Source organism: Apteryx mantelli, chromosome 19 (assembly GCF_036417845.1).
Source record: "Apteryx mantelli isolate bAptMan1 chromosome 19, bAptMan1.hap1, whole genome shotgun sequence".
Classification (NCBI taxonomy): domain Eukaryota; kingdom Metazoa; phylum Chordata; class Aves; order Apterygiformes; family Apterygidae; genus Apteryx; species Apteryx mantelli.
In genome coordinates this window covers 7,498,117-7,516,027 of record NC_089996.1, presented here as the reverse complement: position 1 = coordinate 7,516,027, position 17,911 = coordinate 7,498,117, and the positions used below count along the sequence as shown (strand labels likewise).

The following is a 17,911-nucleotide window of genomic DNA, read 5'->3' as shown; positions in this document are numbered from 1 at the left end:
ACTCATTCCCTTCCTGGGAGACATTATTCCCATTATTCCAACCATGCACAACCAAAGCAGTATTCCCTGACCCCTCCCAGTCTTCTGCTCCACGTGTGGTGGATGAAACAAAGCAACATTTCAGACCCTCTCAGCTCTGGAATCAGAGGGGAAAGACCAGGGGAAACCAATCTGCACATGGACAACATTATGTCCTGGTTGGATTAGTAATGCTCCTTCTCTTTCAACTGAGTCCAGATGTACATTCTAGCAATGGCTGTCCTCCTTACCGTGTTTTTACAGCAAGTCCACATGCACCCAGCCAGCCACTTTGTGAGTCACTGTTTGTGGAAGCTGCTGAACACCTGGACTTCCCTGTGGTAGAGAGGAAAACCTGAGAGAATTTGTGAAGGGTGTGAAAGAGGTCTTGAAACACTTCCTGGTCATCCTTTTTAGTACAGAGTTGACTGACTCCTGGGAGATCTGAGAAATGGTTATGACCTTACAAGGCAAGAGTTTTGCATTAACTGCTGTTGATGGGTAATGGTGAGCAAAAGACCTTTAACTACAGGGATCAAACTGAGGGCCAACCAGGAACACCTCTAGCCTCCACTGACCTCTGAGTTATAGTGCTTATGCATCAACACCTGAACAGTGATGTCTCTCTCAAACACTTCAGTGCACATTCATCATCTGATGATAGCTTGGATAAAAAGAGAGCTACCTAGGAGTGCACCTACGTGGGAAAGACCTTGATGGAAAGGAGATCTCAGCTCCTGCTGCTGAAACAATGGTGCTGAGGAGGCAAAGCGGGAAGGAGGCACATGAAACCCTGTGATAGAGATTTATGCTGGTACCATGTCCTGGTGACAAACCCTGTCAGTGCTTATCTTGATACTCCCAGCAGCAGCTGCAGCAATGACAGGACAAATAAGCAGTTAAGACAAGTCAGCAAGTGCAGTCAGCGAGCTGTCCAGTCTATGAGACATGCTAAACATTACTCATGCCAGTGCAGCTGTACCAGAGGAAAGATGGGGACTGCAGATTTACAGCATATTGTCTTTGACTTCTTATCCTATGGCTTGGAGCCAAAGAATACTTGCCAAGTGTCAAGGTGAAAGCCCACATGCCAAATGTGACTTTGTGGTGACTGCATGGCCCAGAAGGCCCAATCTTGCAGCACAGTCAGGGAAGAAAGTGCATATCCAACAAGAAACTGGACAACCTGCCTATGGATAGTTCTGCACTAGCAGTTTTTGTAGGGACAAAGGTCAGAGCCAATTAGTCAGATTTAATCAAAGCAGTGTCCAGATAGCTGCTCACTCCAGGGCTGAAAGAGGCTTTATCACACACTTCAACAGAAAGCTCTAGAGGTTGCATACAGCTTCTGCTTTGTCTGAGGTCTAAATGACACCCATAGGTGACACTTCCTTTGCACATAACTCACTTTGAGGAAGCAGAGGCATTTGGGATGTGAATCTGACAGTGCAATACAGCAGCAAAACTCCTAAGCAAAATCATCAAGCCAATAGACTAGCAATAAGCAATAACCACACAGCTAGAAAACTTCCAAGCAGCAGGGTATTCTAACAGAGCAGACTGAGAAAAACTGAGCTGTCTGGGAACAAAAGATGAACTGGGGGCATGGAGGGGCCAGAGTGCCCCTACAGAGGCTGTAAGAGAAGCCTGTATCACAGAATCACAGAATCGCTGAGGCTGGAAGGGACCTCTGGAGATCATCTAGTCCAACCCCCCTGCTCAAGCAGGGTCACCTAGAGCACATTGCACAGGATTGCATCCAGGCGCGTTTTGAATATCTCCAGAGAAGGAGACTCCACAACCTCTCGGGGCAACCTGTTCCAGTGCTATGTCACCCTCACAGTGAAAAAGTTTTTCCTCATGTTCAGATGGAAGTGTCTGTGTTTCAGTTTGTGCCCGTTGCCTCGCGTCCTGTCGCTGGGCAAAACTTTGTTTAGCCAAGTCCTGAAAACCTCCAAGGATGGAGATCCCACAACCTCCGTGGGCAATTTGTTCTAATGCTGCTCTTCCTTCCTAGTGAAAATTGTTTCCCTGTTGTCTGACCAGAACCTCCCAAGCTGCAATATGTGGCTATTGTTCCTTGTTATATTGTCTGCTACTATTGTGAGGATGGTAATAAACTGCCTGAGATTATGGAGAAACTGTGTGCAGGTCATCTCCTTTTCTGGATTAGGACTTCATTAACTAGAGCTTTTGTCACACAAAAAACAGGCTCTAACTCTTAGTGTTTTTAACTGATCTCAAGCCAATACCTGTAAATAAGGACCCATCACCATGCTGGCCCAGGACTGAGTTTAACCACCTCTTCATCCATCTCTGAATTGCATTGGGGATAAGGTATCCAGCTCCTACCGATCTTCTCAGCCAGCACAGGGGATGCTGCCAATGAGCCAAGGTACACTGTGCTTCAAAATGAAGGCTGTGTTTAACGACACTGTGCCTTCTGCAGGGTCCTACAAGACCTCAGTGCATAACACCTAGGTAAATAATGACTTGCCAGAATTCATGGGGAGAGATTCTTGGCCAAAGGATCCTGAAGAAAAATAGTCCCTGAGTATTCCGTGAGGTCTGTAGTGACATTCCATGGCTCTCCTTGCCCTCACAGCGAGTCAGAAAGGGCAATGCTAGTGGTAATTTCTGACAGCTTTGACTACATTGTGAATACAGTGAAGTTCTTGCAGTCCTTTCCTCCCTTGTCCCCATTTCTGTCATTCTTTCTGCTTAAGAAATCTGGTTTTGCAGGTCACAGGTCTGTTTTGCAACATTGTTGTAATCTCATGACCAGGAAAACAGGTAGACACAATGTCTTAAGTAAGACGAAAGTGATACAAGTTTGGCAGGTCTTGAGCAGCTGATAAGGCTGTGAGTTAGGCCTGCTTCTCTATTAGCAAGACAGTGAATAAAAGACAAATATACACTGTCTATCTTTGATGTCCTATTACACAAGCTTTTCTTATATTTTTCTCCAGGAGCAAGGTGACTTTGACTTGATCAACAAATTTGATTCTTTACAATTAACTATTTTTGTTTTCCCATAAAGGTGCATTAGTAATACCTGACAGTCTATCAAACAACTTTACATATGGGTACATATATAAACATAAGTATCTCCAGCTAAAGGAAAAAGAAATAAAGAATGTGGTTAAAATCAAATCCTTATAGTGTTTTATACTGGAAATGCTTTATCGGGGGGTTGTTTCCTCTTTTTATTCTTTATCTTTTATAAAAGCAACAAATATCTTTTAATGGTCAGGATGAAGAGAGCAGAGGATCTGAAGATTAAATCTTGTTAAATTATCTTCTTTTATGCGATGGCAGTATCATGTTAATTCCTTTGACTCTTTGGGCCCTCTTACCATCAAAATTAACTTGAGACACAATTTATTGCAGCATATTTGGACTGCTAGGAAGATGCATTTACTGGACCCCCACTCACACTTACCATTCGTGAAGGTGTTCACATAGTACCTGCGGCCTTGGGGAGACATATAGCTCTGCCAGCCAGGGGGAAGATGGCAGTTCAAAGCATCTTCTCCTGGCTGAGGAGTTGCCTTTCTGGGTTTCTGTGGGGGAAAAAATAACAGAGACCTATTAGATCAGCATCCAGATAACGTAAAGTCTAGCCAGTCTCATATCTGGAAAAGGACCGTGTGGTTTGGCATTCTGGAGACTGTAACACAACCAAAGACTTTCAGTTCTTTTCTCCCCCTATCTTCCCGCTACAAGGAGTGTTCTGCCTTCATGCAGAACATGATTTACCTCCTAGCATCCTTCCCTTGGAGGGCTGGGTATGCATTTTACTGATTTTTTTGTTTGTTTGTTTGTTTATTAGCATTGCCTTCAAAGGAGGTAGTACAAAAGAACAAGGAAAAATGTGTGAAATGGAATTATTTATTCCATGGAAGCAAATCTCTATCCAGGAAATGCCTTCAGACACTGCAGGGGACAGGTTTCAAGTGACCGTACTGAATTCATAAACAGCCACATCCAGTTGACAGGCAGAGTTTCAGTATCTGGCTGCATATAATCTTCAAACATTGACAGACATATGAACAGTACTGTCAGATAGCTGCCTTTGATGTATCCTTGTCCAAGTCAGATTCCAAATCTTTGTTCCTTGTGTTCCCTGAATAAAAGGGTCATTTAATGGTTTTGGAACCACAAGTCTATTTTATATTTCTCTGGCTTGAGAAAACTTTGATCATAGTGACTCTTACGAGGCAGTGAACTCAACAATAATCCTACATTAGTGCCTCATCCGGCGTGCTTGCACAGGCAGCTTACAGGTTCTCTGCAAGGCAGTCATACGTACCCAAGGCCAGTGGGAGATGAATATTACCTCGCTAGTGCAGAACAGATAGAGCCTGTTCCAATTCAGATTTTAGCTCCTCTCCTTGAGCAGAGACACACAGCCTGGGAGACTCAGCTGGGCCAACATAAATTTGACAAGTTAGGGAGAAAATCAGGTACTGTATATGGAATACTGTAGTGTGTATGAGTCAAATCTGTATTTTGTGTGCCGATGGCTAGCAGCGTGGTATGCACAACTAATCAGTAGGATCTTCCCAATCTATTCATTTCCCCTGTGTTTCTGCTCTCTAAGGTTTAATCAAATTAGTTTATAGTCACAGTCACTCTGCTATACACGTGAGACCTCAGAAGCTTTCACAGTTTATGTTGCTACTCAACATTTAATTTTTGCTGATCTTGGGTTAGGATACTAGGTAAAACTTTTCTTACAAATTAGTCTGCTTCAAGGCAAATTCTTCCATCATTGCTACTGCTTAGAAATGTACTAAATCAAATTCTTTTCTTACTGAAGCTGGCACAGCCTCACCTATTCTTCTGTGATCACAGGAGCAGGATCCCCCCATACATGCCATTGAAACACCTCTCTGGCTAGTACACCTTTCCCTGAAAAATCTAATTCCTACTAACGAAAACCTAAAACTCATAGAATATGACAGGAAAATTAAGTTATCCCAGTTTTCTCCCTGGATTATTTGAGTTCTTCCCCAACATGATGGTGTTTACAGAAGTGTCTTGTTTCACTGTGTAATGCCACTTCTATCGCAGTTAATGGCACCCATTATTGTTTGCAAACGCATACTGAAGAAAATAAAAATTCCACCATGCAGGGGTATACCAACTCCTAAAGCATTTAGCAGTAGGTTGGGACCTTTAGATCCATTGCATACATCTCTGGTCTTGAAGGTAACAAAGTAACTGATAGTTACAGCAGACTATATATTCTGTGCAAAATGACCCCATAAAGGGGAATCTGCATTTTCAAATCTTGGGTTCTGTTCCAGAATCTAGAAGTTACAGAATTTCACATGCTTACTACACACTCACCCGTTCTGTCTTTAACACCTTCTTTCCTTCCAGAGCTGGAATCACCCCTGTCCCTGCTCACCATCATTTTTAATATGGTCCTATAGTGATCCCATGTAGCAAATATATAATGCATTTCAGTCAAGACTAAGTTTAGCTGATTTTGGGGACCCAGATGACTTCATTTCACACTATCAGCATCAATACCCTGCAAGGACAGATATCAGCTGGTTTGCTTAAGAGAAGCTCTGCAATTGCCCAAACATCCTTTGAGTCATCTTTTCAGAGTTGCTTCAGGTTTCGCTGATGGACCACAAGAAAAGCAGAGGTCTGTTACAGACAGGTTCTGGAGAGGTACACTTACACAAAGCTATGCCAAGAGAAGGATGTAGATAGTATAGAGTAGACATTACTGTGCACACCAGCAAGAGTGGTGGAAATGGCATAGAGGCCAAATTTAAGTCAGTGTTTAGCTAACGCCCCTGTCAAGACATATATCACTTCAGAAAAGCACACAAGGATTTTATTTTGGAGTTAATAATATTTCTGTTTTTGCTTCTAATTCTGCCAGTAATGAAGTGCAGAGAGCACAACAGTCCCTATGAATGATGGTCAAGAAGACTGTTCATAAAGAAAACCACACCACCGCCAAATGCAACAGTTCTAGTAAACAGTGGGACAAGGGTTTGCTTGGATCTCCATGGGCTGGGAACATGTGGATCTCTCTCTTTTGCTTTAGAGAGGAATCTGATCCTAAACAGCAGCTCCCTATTGGGCAGGACTTTACCCTACCATGAGGACTGCACAGAAAGATCCTCTGGATGCTGGGACTACTCCTGTGGGATACGGACTCTCATTGTTCCCAATGCAATCCATTTCTATATGCACTTGTACTCCGACTTTCATAGCAGCTCTGCTCCAGTCTGGCACTCGGTGGGGAGAAAGAGGAACTAGGAATGGCCCAGGGGAGGAATCAAGGAGGAAACAAAGCTTGGCTTCATTCTCTACTCATCTTCCCCACACAAACTGAAGCAGAGATACCATGAGACACTGGGGTAGGAGATGATGTGGGCAGTGGCATATGAGGCTGGGCTATAACACATCACAGATTAAGTGCCTTATAGTTCTGGCACATTCAGTAGCACATCCTTTCAGAAGTATGACTGCCATGGAGGCCATGGGGAGCAGCATATCATCTCTACTCTGCCAAAACAAGAGATTCTGAAGCACAGGGGTCTGGAGACAGTTTCTCGCTCTGTTTTGCTAGGCAGATACAATCCTGTCCCAGCCAGACACTCTGCAGTCACTTCTTCTAGCATCAGCAAAGTTAAACTTGAACCATATCTGGACACTCATATGGGAAGAATTCAGGCTAACCTGGCATTCAGTGAGAGGCAATCTTGCTCACAGTCCAGAAAGACAAGACAGAGAAGGAGGCCAGGAGACAGCACAGAGATAGGAAGCAACTGGCAGATGGTGTGTAAGAGCACAGCTCCAAAGCTGGCACTGCACAGTTCAGACAGGCTTCAAATCCTCTCCCCAAACCCAGCTCTTATACCCTGTTCCCCTGCTGCATGTCACAAGAAGAGAGAGGCACTTCTGCTTACTCACATCTTCCTGAGATGGCTTGAAAAGACTGTGTTATTACTTTCATCTGTTGTTCCTATTTTTAGAAGAATAATTGACAGGACAGTTTATGAGAACTGTAAATCACAACTGAGGACTGTCTACATGGAAAGGAGGTTTCATTAGCAGAGAGTCTTACAAACCAGTAGACAAAGACAGAACAGCAGACAATGACTGGAAGTTGAAAACAGAGAGACTCAGACTGAAAAGAAAGTCTCATCTGTTAATCATGAGGATAATTAATGACTGGAATGGCTTACCGAGGGGCTCTTCACTTCTTGGAGTGTCTCCATCGAGATTAAGTGCTTCTTTCTAAAAGATCTGCTATATTCCAAACAGAGAAAAAGATGGGACCTTGAAATTCTTTGACCTGCACTGCACAGAAGCTCAGAGTGGGTGGGCTAGTAATCCTTTCTGTTTTTCAAACTTTGAAACACTGGTAGTGCCTTTGAGCTGGGAGAAACACGCCACTCCCCTTGCTGTCATTTCTGGGAGTGTCACCAGGCTCTGCAGAGTGCTAGGCAGACAAAATGTGGACCTGAAAAGGACATCTGCAACTCGCTGTTGAGGAAACAGGAAATTTGAACAATGTAAGCAGAGAAGAGAATGTGAAACCCTGGTGCCTACATCTGTATTTGCTGCCTGGAAAAGGGACCAAAATATCTCTCAAAACTTCCAAAATCAAGAACACAAGCACCTCCTTTCTATGAGATTTCTTGAGATCAAAAGTCCACATAGCAAGAATACCTAAAGGGATACACAAGAGCCAACAGCCCGACGGGTCTCCTTCTCCATGTCAAGCAATGGTTTTACTTTGCTGTCTGTAGAGAGATATAGGCAGGAGTCTCCCCATATATGCACAGCAGAAAGGAGCTACAAACAAGCAGCAAATGCATAAGGAATCTCAAGGAGGAGTGGACACTGGAGTTCTTGAACACCCAACCATGCACGAGAGAGCTAGCAAAGACAAGAAAAAAAAAAAAAAGCAGATCTATGGGGTCAACCCACCTAGCCCAGGGCTCCAGCACTGACAGAAGCAGAAGGATGTGCTGTTTAGGGCAGTGCACACGAACCTGACTACTGTTCGTGACCCGTTACCTCCGCATCCAGAGTCATTGGATTAAGGATGTCAGGAACGGGAAGACAATCATTGTTGTCAGGGCAGCTGCACCCCAGCATCATAACCTATCCAGAGGCCACACTCCTGACCAGAGATCAGCCTCTCGTGATGTTCTCAGCTGTTTCACACAGATTATCTAGAAACATTTCTAAAGAGAATGACAACTGGGCCAGACACCCCACTCCGTGCAAAAAAGTGATGGCCTGCATGCCACAGTCCTGGCCACTTGCTGTTAGGCTGAGCCACCTCAGAGCAGGGCATGCATGTCAAGACACTAGCACACTGGCACTGGGGCTTTCTCTCCCACCCTAGCTCTTATGACTTTCTGTCTATATTGTTTTTCTCTTTCTCTCTCTCTTCTTGATCAGGTTAGCAGCAGCCCAGCTCACTGTTTCTTTGCAGACCACCTTGCAATTTGATCTCCTCCCAACATGAGAAAAAAATAAAGGCAAAAGAGGTTTTATGCAGCAAAGGGTGACAAGAGTGAAGAGCCCGCAGACATCACTCCATCCCATGCTTGCTGACCTGGTTAGATGAGTTCAGCCTTGCTCAATAGAGAAAAATCACTTCCCATTTTCAAACTGCAGGAAATCCCCCTTCCCCTTCAAAGAGAGATTCTGGGGAGGAAACATCTGTGCACTTAAAAGCCTGAGCTCCCTGAAGATGTGTTAGCTCACATCGCACTCTGGCAGTGTGCAGCCCAGGAGCTGTCCCAGATACACAGCCCAAGGTAAAGCAAAACAATCCCCAAACCACAAATACAGGCCATGAGCAACCTAATCTAACCTTGAGCAGGAGGTTGGATCAGAGACTTCCAAAAACCGCTTCCACTTTAAATTGTTCTATGATTTTATGATCCTATTTCAACAAAGCACCCTGCGTGGGGCAAATTAATAGGATGTGTCTAGCTGTGAGAAAGATCTGATTTAAACACAGTCTCCATACACACTTACCCGCTGTTGCCACTTGCTCAGTCACATGTGGACTACCACTGCCAGATCTAATAGCACAAAGAAAGGTTGCGAAGTCCAGCTAAGTGGCTCCCCTGCAGTATCCTACCCAGCACAAGAGGATCACTAGTAACAGTGAAAAATAGACAAAAGCACAGGGAAACTCCCTGCAAGGGGCAATGTGAGGACACAGAAGGGAAAAAATGTCGTGAAGTGAAGCACTAGAACAACCCTGTCCTGAAGGGAAAAGTCTGCTCTGTACTGACATTAGTGGGTTGATGTTTTCCCCCTATCTGGAGTTTTCATAAATAAATACTTAACTTGGCAAAGGCTACCCAGAGTCTGTGGAACTGGGTATGTGGTTACTCAGGAGTGTGAAACAGAAATAGGACAGAAATGATGCAGTCAGAAAACCAGGGTCTGTGTCTGAATGCAGCAGATGCTGGAAACTGGATTTGCTAGCAACAGAAGTCTACAGAAAACCCTAGGAGACGGGATGCCAGCACTGACTCCTGCATCCATCCTGAGCTTGCCATGAAGATCCCAGCACTGAGCAGCACCCCACACACCCTCCCCAACCTGGACACTGGCATCCCAGTATTATCTCATGCCCTTACCTACCCGGGAGCCCAATATCCAGACCCTGGCAAAGGGGAATGCCCAGCAGTCTCTGAACCCCTCCAGCATTACCAGCAGTCCCTCTCTCTAGTACTTTGAGTCATTCTGTATTTTCTCCGTTTTTATGCAATCTTTCTTGCTCAACATTTGGTTTCCATGGTGTCACATACACTGTGTGAAACAGATTTATATTTAGAAAGTGGAGCGAGTCATATGACCTCTCCCAGTTGTTATGGCAACCAACACAACTCCTGGTTCAGCTGAATGTGATGGCACATGGCGGTTCGGGCTAAGTTGCCCTCCCTGGGTGGCCCTATGGGTACTGGAAACAGTCCTCACACCCGTGCCAAATGTTTGGGTGTCTCCAAGTCCTGCTTGCACCAGCAGGCTGGAGCCATGGGCTGACGTATGCCCAGCACAGGACTCCCTGCTGCACCCCCCTCCAAAGCCAGCCTAAGAGGACAGTTGTCATTTTTCCCAGCCTCAGAAATGCCCCTGCCCTGATAACTCTACTCCTTGCCACCCCAAACACTTCTTCCCTTTGATGCTACATCTGCCACCTTCCTACCAGTCTGTCACTGCACAACCACAGTTGTGACACTCTACTGGAGGACCAAGTAGCCCCCTGTCCACAGATCTCTACCCTGGGGCGAACTCTCCTGCAGCTCTGCACACCCGTATTTTCTGTTTTGGTCTGAAATGCAGCATTCACATTCATGCTCCCCTTCCAAGCTGCCTGCTCCATATTCCCACCCCCAGTGTAGGCCTGCTCCCCCAGCCAGACTCACAGTTGACAAAATCCTCACTCATCTCCCACCCAAGTCCCAGGTGTGGTGCAGACATGTGCCCAGGACTTTGTTTCAAGGTAATATCCACTGAATAGCCCTGTGTTTGCAGAGAATTAGCCTTCTGGGATTGGTATGCTTGCATCTGCCAGAACCCCGAACTTGGGAAAAGTAAATTGTTTCTGAAAGATACGCACTAGCTCAATCCAGAAATATGGGCTGGGTGATGTTTTCTGGCTCAATGCCATTTGGGAGAACAGATTGGATGAGAGGAGAAACTCTTTGCTCCATTAATTCCTCCTAAACCTCTTCAAAATAGGCGCTGTCAAGCCAGAGTTGACAAATCCAAGTAACTCAAGTGCTGCTTCATCCTCTCTCTTCCTTCCCAACATGTCTGGTGCACGAGGCCACATGAGGGGGCCAAATTGAGCATACGGAGGGAGACGCTACGGCAGTGCCTGCACCTGACGCCTGCGCCCTGCAGTAGGTCTCAGGGGACCCATGCAATCAGGCAGGAAGTGGCTCTGGAGAGGCACCGCATCCTCTCTCCAGGCAAAGCAGCAGTTCAAGGATGTACTTGGCAGTGGCTATAGATCTTCTTGGCTGAGGATGGGGAAGCTGGCAGGTGTAAGAAGTAGGGCAGATAAGAAAGATGGGGTGTTGGGGAGATTCAGTTTTGGGAAGAGCATGGGAATGGGGCCCTGATTTGGGGAGAATGGTTAGGAAGAGGATAACAGGCTTGTGGCTGGCTGCTGATCTGGGGAGCAGCCACTGTGGCAGAAGGGCAAGTGCAGTGCACAAAGGAAGAAGCTTGGCTGCTAGCTCCCTTATTTTTTGTTCTGCCTGAGCTCTCAGCATGCTCCCAAGCACATTTATCACTTTCCTATGCTCCCTTTTCAGTTTGCTCACAACCAATGTTCTATCCTGTGACAGTATTTAGCACTATGTGACAAGGGTGTAGAGTTCTGGCACTGAATTAGCAACCAAGAAAGAGAAAAAAAAAGTATCATTCTCCTAGCAGGCACCAAAGACCCGGAACTGGCAGATGGGAGTGCTATCTGCTCTGAAGAAAGGCTGTCTAGAATATGGTAGCTATGGATACAATGTATTCCTGTAAGTATAATGAATATATCCACTGAGAGCTCAAGAATCACCCTCTAGGATAATACATGGCCTTTTGTTTTTCCTTCCTGTGCTAACAAACAGAAACTCATTTTATGGACAAATCTGTCCCCCTGTTTCTTTCGAACAGCTTTGGAATAAGTCTTCCTCCCTCCAGGCTAGTGTTATCGAGCTGAGCTATGCATGGAAAGACGATGGCTACTGTGAAACATAAATACAGAATGGGAAAGAGCTTCAGGGTGGTCATACCAGGTAGCAGCAGGGAGCTGGCACTGCTACGTGGAGCTTCTTGAGTGGGACCTGGGAGGACAAAGGCAGCGCTCCACACGCACACAGACGCCAAGGACGGTCAACACAAGCAGATTGTTAGGTTGTGTGATAAAAGGCTCCGCCCCCCACACAAAGGGGCACAGAGGAACAATGACAGCAGCACAGAGGAACAATGGCAGGCGGGAGCCCCAAGACCTAATCAGAGAAACAAGGCACCCTGCCCCAGCTCCTCCCAGGGCTGTCTCAGGAGAGCCATCAGCCCCATTGTCTGGGCTGAAACCCATGAGGATGAGTCAATGGAAAGGCTCTCTGGATCATCTTACAGACTGAGGGGGCTTACTGCAAACAGGGTTTGGGAGGGAGTATGCAATTTATTATGGGACGCAGGATGTTTAAGGGAGGAAACAAAGGTGGGGGAAGGGAGGGATCAAGGTAGTTTGGAGAGGAACATCATGGGAAAACAGAGGGATAAGGGCATAAAAAGGACCAGTCCCATGTAAACAGGCAGCTAGTCAGTAGGATTGTCCAGTCATGCCCTGTGCCTGATCAGTGCAGTCTGTCCTGTTTTCTTAATAAACTCCATTTCTAATTATTTCCTGAGTGAGGGGCTCTCTATTCTGAGCACGTGTGTATATGGAGATCTAAGTGCCAGCAACTGGAATCAGCCATGGGTTATAACTGCCCATGTGTCTGTGGTGCCAGTAACTGAAGAGACCAGAAAGCATGCATACCGTGTGGGTGCATATGTCAGTGTGTGGTCACTAGTGAGTATCAATCTGGACTAGCCAATAAGTAGGATAAGAGGCCTGAGAGCCAGGTATCAAAGTGGGCATAAGTCTGGGCCAGGTACTGGAGGGACCAGAGGGTCTGCGATTTGGCTACTGGAGGGGCCAGGAGATCTGAGCCAACTACTGGAGAGGCAGTAAGGTCTGAAGGTTGACTGTGAGACCCATTTTTCATGTGTGTGTCTCTGTGTGAGGCAACCGAAGATGAGAGGATCCAAGGGCCAGCTACTGGGTAGACTGTCTAAGGCCAATTACTGGAGGGATCCACAGTGTGTGTCTGTGTGTGCATTGGTATGTTCGAGGAGGCTGGTGTACAAACAACTGGAGTGGGACTCTGGGCCTCAGGGGCTCATATGTCCAGGTATCAGCAACTGGAGAAACCCAGGATCCAGGGCCAGATCCTGGATAAACTGAACGTCTAAAGTTGGTTACTGGAGGGCTCCACTTCGTATGTATGTTTCTATTTCCCACTAATGGACCTTACATATGTTCAGCCAGAAACTGGAACAGAACGAGGCTGTGGGTGCTGTTTGTGTGAGTGCTGTCTGCGTTGATGTGTGTGGTTGGCCGTGTGTATATGTATATGTATATGTATATACGCACTGTATATGTGTGTTTGTGCATGTGCCTACTGGAAATACATGCTCGGCCTCACTATTGGCTGGACCTGGTGACACAGAGCTGTAGAAGCCCTGCCTCTATTGGGCTACTGGATTTGGCAATCCCTAATATAGATCACTTGTGCTTTCCAGCCCATAGCATTCATCTTTCCAGCTGCTGTTGTAAAGGACAGTTAGTTAAGGTAGAATAATGCCAGTCTAAAAAACAGCTGAGCAATGAAGACAAGAGATAGCTCGCATATGTGCGTGCCCAGTATTATATCGCCAGGGGAAATGGGAGAGCATGGCAACATCACCCTGTATTCATTCCATTGTGCAGAAGCTCAGCTCTGAAGCATCAGTTTTAAAAAAGCCTTCACACATTATTGATCAGCTGAACTGGAGGGCACCAGGTACTGAAGAGAAAGCAGATGGATCTCAGCATCTCCATGCAGCCTTGGAGACACTCATGGGAAGATAGCACACATGCATACCACACAGAAGACAAAAGGCACTGTATCGGCAAGTGCAAGGATGCCAGGAAGACAAAGCTGATCTATAACTCATTCCTTCCAAAACACAACAGTGTCTAACTTCCTCTCTCAGACTTGGAGAAATCCCTCCTAGCAATCCATTTTTCCTGTAGTAGTGAAGGAGTTTCTCTGAAATATCTGTAGTCCTTTTTTTTCTTCCCAAAGAGAAACAAAAATGCTAATATTCTCCCATTCCTCATGTCTTCCTTTCAGCACCATTGTTTCTTGCTGTTCAGAAGGTCAATATTTGGCACCTAACTTGTACACTAGCAGAGCTGATGCAGACTGCAGAGGTCTGTGAACAGTTCATCTGTTGGTATACAGCCAGCTCAGGTCAGCAACAAGAAGCGCACTGAGTGCATTGCACTGTTACCTTCCTGTTATTAGGAAGTGAAGCCATAGTGTCTTCCCACTGTGCTGCTTCAAAATAACAGGATGTAGCCTGCTGGGACAAAGCTGATTGACCAAGAGATTCTGAGCTGACAGTAGCATAGTTTCACGTTTCTGTGCCCAAGCTCTGCACGCTACCTCATACCGTTGGCTTGCTGTGATATGACAAGGTTTGACATCAGCTAACTGAGACACAGCCCCATCTCCTCTAGTTAGGGAGAGAGCTAAGATGTGCCAGATCTTCAATAGGAGTTTAGACCTACTGAGATCTACCATAGTCTTGTCCTTGGACAGTTGTATGCGCTGGCTCAGCCAGATCCTAAGACCTCCCTGGGACCTCCTTGGGAAGGAGTTATCAGACCACAGCTTGACAGGGTGAGAATGGGTAGGAAAAGGTAAAAGCCTGGGGATACGGCATCGCCACCACTTCATGAGCCCTGGGCTGGATGTGACTTGGGCTAGGACTGCCTGGGAGGAGCCAGGAACCCAGCATGGCTTGGCCCTCCACCACTCACTCAACTCAAGAAAGATGTTCCAGCTCCATCTCTGACATCATCACTTGGTACAAGGCAGAGCACTACAGCCACAGCTCTCTGAGGGGCTTTGTTGTCCTGAGCAGCCAAGGATAATAGGCCTACTGTTGAGCAAACCTTGTACTGTAAGAGTCAAGCTTCATATGCCTAGAGAGTCACAAGGCCTGGTCAGGCCAGCTGCAGAGTTACTGCTTGTCTCTGGTTTGAAGTGACATGCTGCCAGGGACAGATCCCCCTCTGAGCGACGTTTGTAGTACATGGCACAGGAAGATATTCAGATGTCAAACAGGCAGCCAGGGAACTGCTCCACACTGCTTGCTCCCAGTGCTCTGCTTTGGGGGAGTAACTGAATGCAGATAAAAATTGAAACTTCCCCCAACCATCTACATTCAAGGTCTATCCCCTCTCCCTCTGCTGTTTAACTTAGTGTGCCAGGATGCAGGTAGCTGTGCCACCAGCAGTGACTATCATAGAACTGAAAAGTTCTAGCATCAACAATACTTACAGCTACAGCATGGAAAAGTGGGCAGAGGAGTAATCAGCAGGAGGCTGGACGAAAGGCAAAGAGCTGGGCAGCATGACCATTTTCTGTGCTCCTACAGTTTTATGAGTACAGCTGGGTTTGAAGAAATGAAACATCTGGGAATAATGCCAAATATTTTTATGCAGGGCCTCCAGTCCTTATGTTACAGGAAAGTTCAGCCTGACTAAGAATCTCTATCCTCTATATGCATTAGCATAACACCCTCTTAACGACCCTGTAACAGACGTCAGGCTGGAACTCCAAGCCTACACATGCTCACCTGAGCACAGGAATGTGCCCCAGTCTGTCCCAGCCAATGCCAAGAAGCACTGACATGCTTCATGGGATTATATTCAGTTTCAGGGTTGGCTATTTCACAAGACTTTGTGGTGAGCTGCAAAATATGGGCATGAAAACTGGAAGGGGACCCCAAACCATGCAGGCCTTGATAGAGGTGTGCCCATACCTTCTCCTTGCAATGACCATCCCCAAACAATCCCACGGGGCTTTTGAAAACAGAGGCCTGGTTTTACCTGAACATAAATGAGAAGAAGTAACTTTTTAAATATAAGAAAACTTAAACGGAAGAAGTTATAAACAAATCTCTGCCTTGCCCCTGTGCTGGTCTTTCAGGTTTGCTCTTAATCTAGTATAGTGACTTTCTGCATTGCACCAAACTTGTACTATCCTATTGGGCTCTTAGAAAAAGTCTCTCTTTTTTCACCAGAAGTCTAGCTGGAAGTCTTCCCCTTTTCCTTTCGGCAGGCTCCTAGCTAGGTGGCTGGCTGTTTGCTGACCTCTTTCTCTATCAGCTCTGCCGCACCAGCAGCCAGGAAGCTCGCCTTCCTCAAGTGTGCTCTGCAGCTCCCAAGAATTAGAACAATCGACCCTTCCTCCAGAGCTCTACCTGACCCAGAGCACAGCAGCCAGGTACACAAAAACAGGTATCAACCCTCATGCTAATGCAAGAAAAGAATTTCTCCTAGCAACAAAATATTCATGTTCCAAGTCACACATGCCATTCCGATTACAGTCATTCAGTATTTCATTGGACTTAGAAATTAAAGTGGTGCCACCGAAGGAGCTACTAGTGACAAGGAATCATTTGCTTTCATTGTTTGCACAAAGCTGGGACACTCTACTGTTCCACTCCAGCAATGCACTTGGCGAAGCACTTATGAGTAAAAATAAAATAATAATGAGCCAATCTGAAAAAGCTACAAATCACTATACAGGAAAATCGTTCTCTGAAGGGCAGGATGTACCTACATAACCACACACCACTTACAAGGGGGCTGTGTCAAGGGCATGCTTTACCTGCTTCATTTCTCATACATCACTATATTTTTTAACAAGCATCATGCTACTGCTATGCTTTGCAGATTCCTACACACAATAAAATTATTTCACAACTACTACTAATTAGTATCTATTCTTTTATGAAGGAATGGATTCTCCCTAAAATTATACATACATCTCTCTCTCCCGTGTGCACACACAGAATGCACACCAAACTAAAGGCATTGCACGGTCCATTTCTGCTGCAGTCGCCTGTCAAAAATGGCTATTTACAAAAACAGTTTCTAGCGTCAGCTCGAGAGCTGGTGTGTTCTCTTTCTCAAAAGTAGTTAATGAAAGGATATTCTGAGATTGTCCAAAGGATAATGCGAGTCAGTTGTCTATATTTTTCTTTAATTAGTTTTTTAAAGACTTTAAATACCCTCTCCCTTTTAGAAAGAATGTTGAGAAGTGGCCCCAGAGGACCATATGTTGATGATTTGCATGTTTAATAAGATACCTTTTATTATAAATATTATCTTGAAATCAATGCAATTAAAATAAAATGGGAATAGTTAATTCAGGTTCTCCATTTCTGGCCCTAAGCCTTCAGCAAGGCTACTAACATTTTGGCATATTGCAACTACATTTTCCTGCACTTTAAAATGAAATTTGCTTTCCTCTGTTGCTGTGGTAATTCAGGATTCCCACATACAGTCTCTAGTTATCTTTGCAGGCAGCTTGGATAGGGAGGTTTTATTTACAATCATCCTCAACTTTTCCTGAATGGTGCTTTCCTGCAGAGGAAATCTGTTATGCAGCCCCGACCTGTTATTCCTCGTATTAAAATGGCCCTCCATGACCAAAACTTCGGGAACCTCTGATGTAGAGAAAACAATGTAATGGCCAAGATACAAAGTGCTGCCAGATGCACATTCCTGCTCACTCCCTCATAATCTCTCTCAGGCACAGGGAATGTAACTGTTGTTGCCTGTAACACTACAAGCAAAGCTCATTCGAACAGAAACAGGATATTTAGTTTTTATTTTTGCTGCTATCAAGAGATACAATTCTTAAAAATAAGCAAGCAAACAACAAACATGAGGAGAAGGCCATTTCCAGAACTTGCCAATGGCAGAGTGAGGCTGCAGCAGCTCTAAATCCGAACACCCTGTTCAAACAGCCGAGTGAGAGAGCCGTGGCTCTCCGTTAACCCTGTCTATGCCACCTGAGAAGCTGCAATAAGGCAGATGGACAGGCAGTAACCAGTCAGCAGTGAAAACCTCAGCAAAGCTGTGCTGTTCTCAATGGGGAGCTGGTCACAGATCAGTGCCGGTGTGACAGGCCTTCGAAAGGCTCTGTTTGCAGCATCTGCAACAGTCTCCATCTGAAGGGGAGTTCACAATTTCAACAGTCAGAAGCCCCTA

At 45.6% G+C, this 17,911-nt stretch overlaps 1 protein-coding gene across 1 annotated transcript in view; it reads right to left on the bottom strand.

Annotated features, from left to right (window-relative positions):
* The window catches only part of GAS7 (growth arrest specific 7), a 68,317-nt gene extending 61,020 nt beyond the window's left edge, over positions 1-7,297 (bottom strand). The window contains exons 1-2 of the mRNA XM_067308104.1: positions 7,239-7,297; positions 3,461-3,581 (exon numbers count right to left, since the gene is read on the bottom strand). Coding sequence (XP_067164205.1) covers positions 3,461-3,581; positions 7,239-7,271 — 154 coding nt within the window. The 5' untranslated portion in view covers positions 7,272-7,297. The remainder of the gene's footprint in view (positions 1-3,460; positions 3,582-7,238) is intronic.
* Between the last annotated feature and the right edge of the window lie 10,614 nt (positions 7,298-17,911).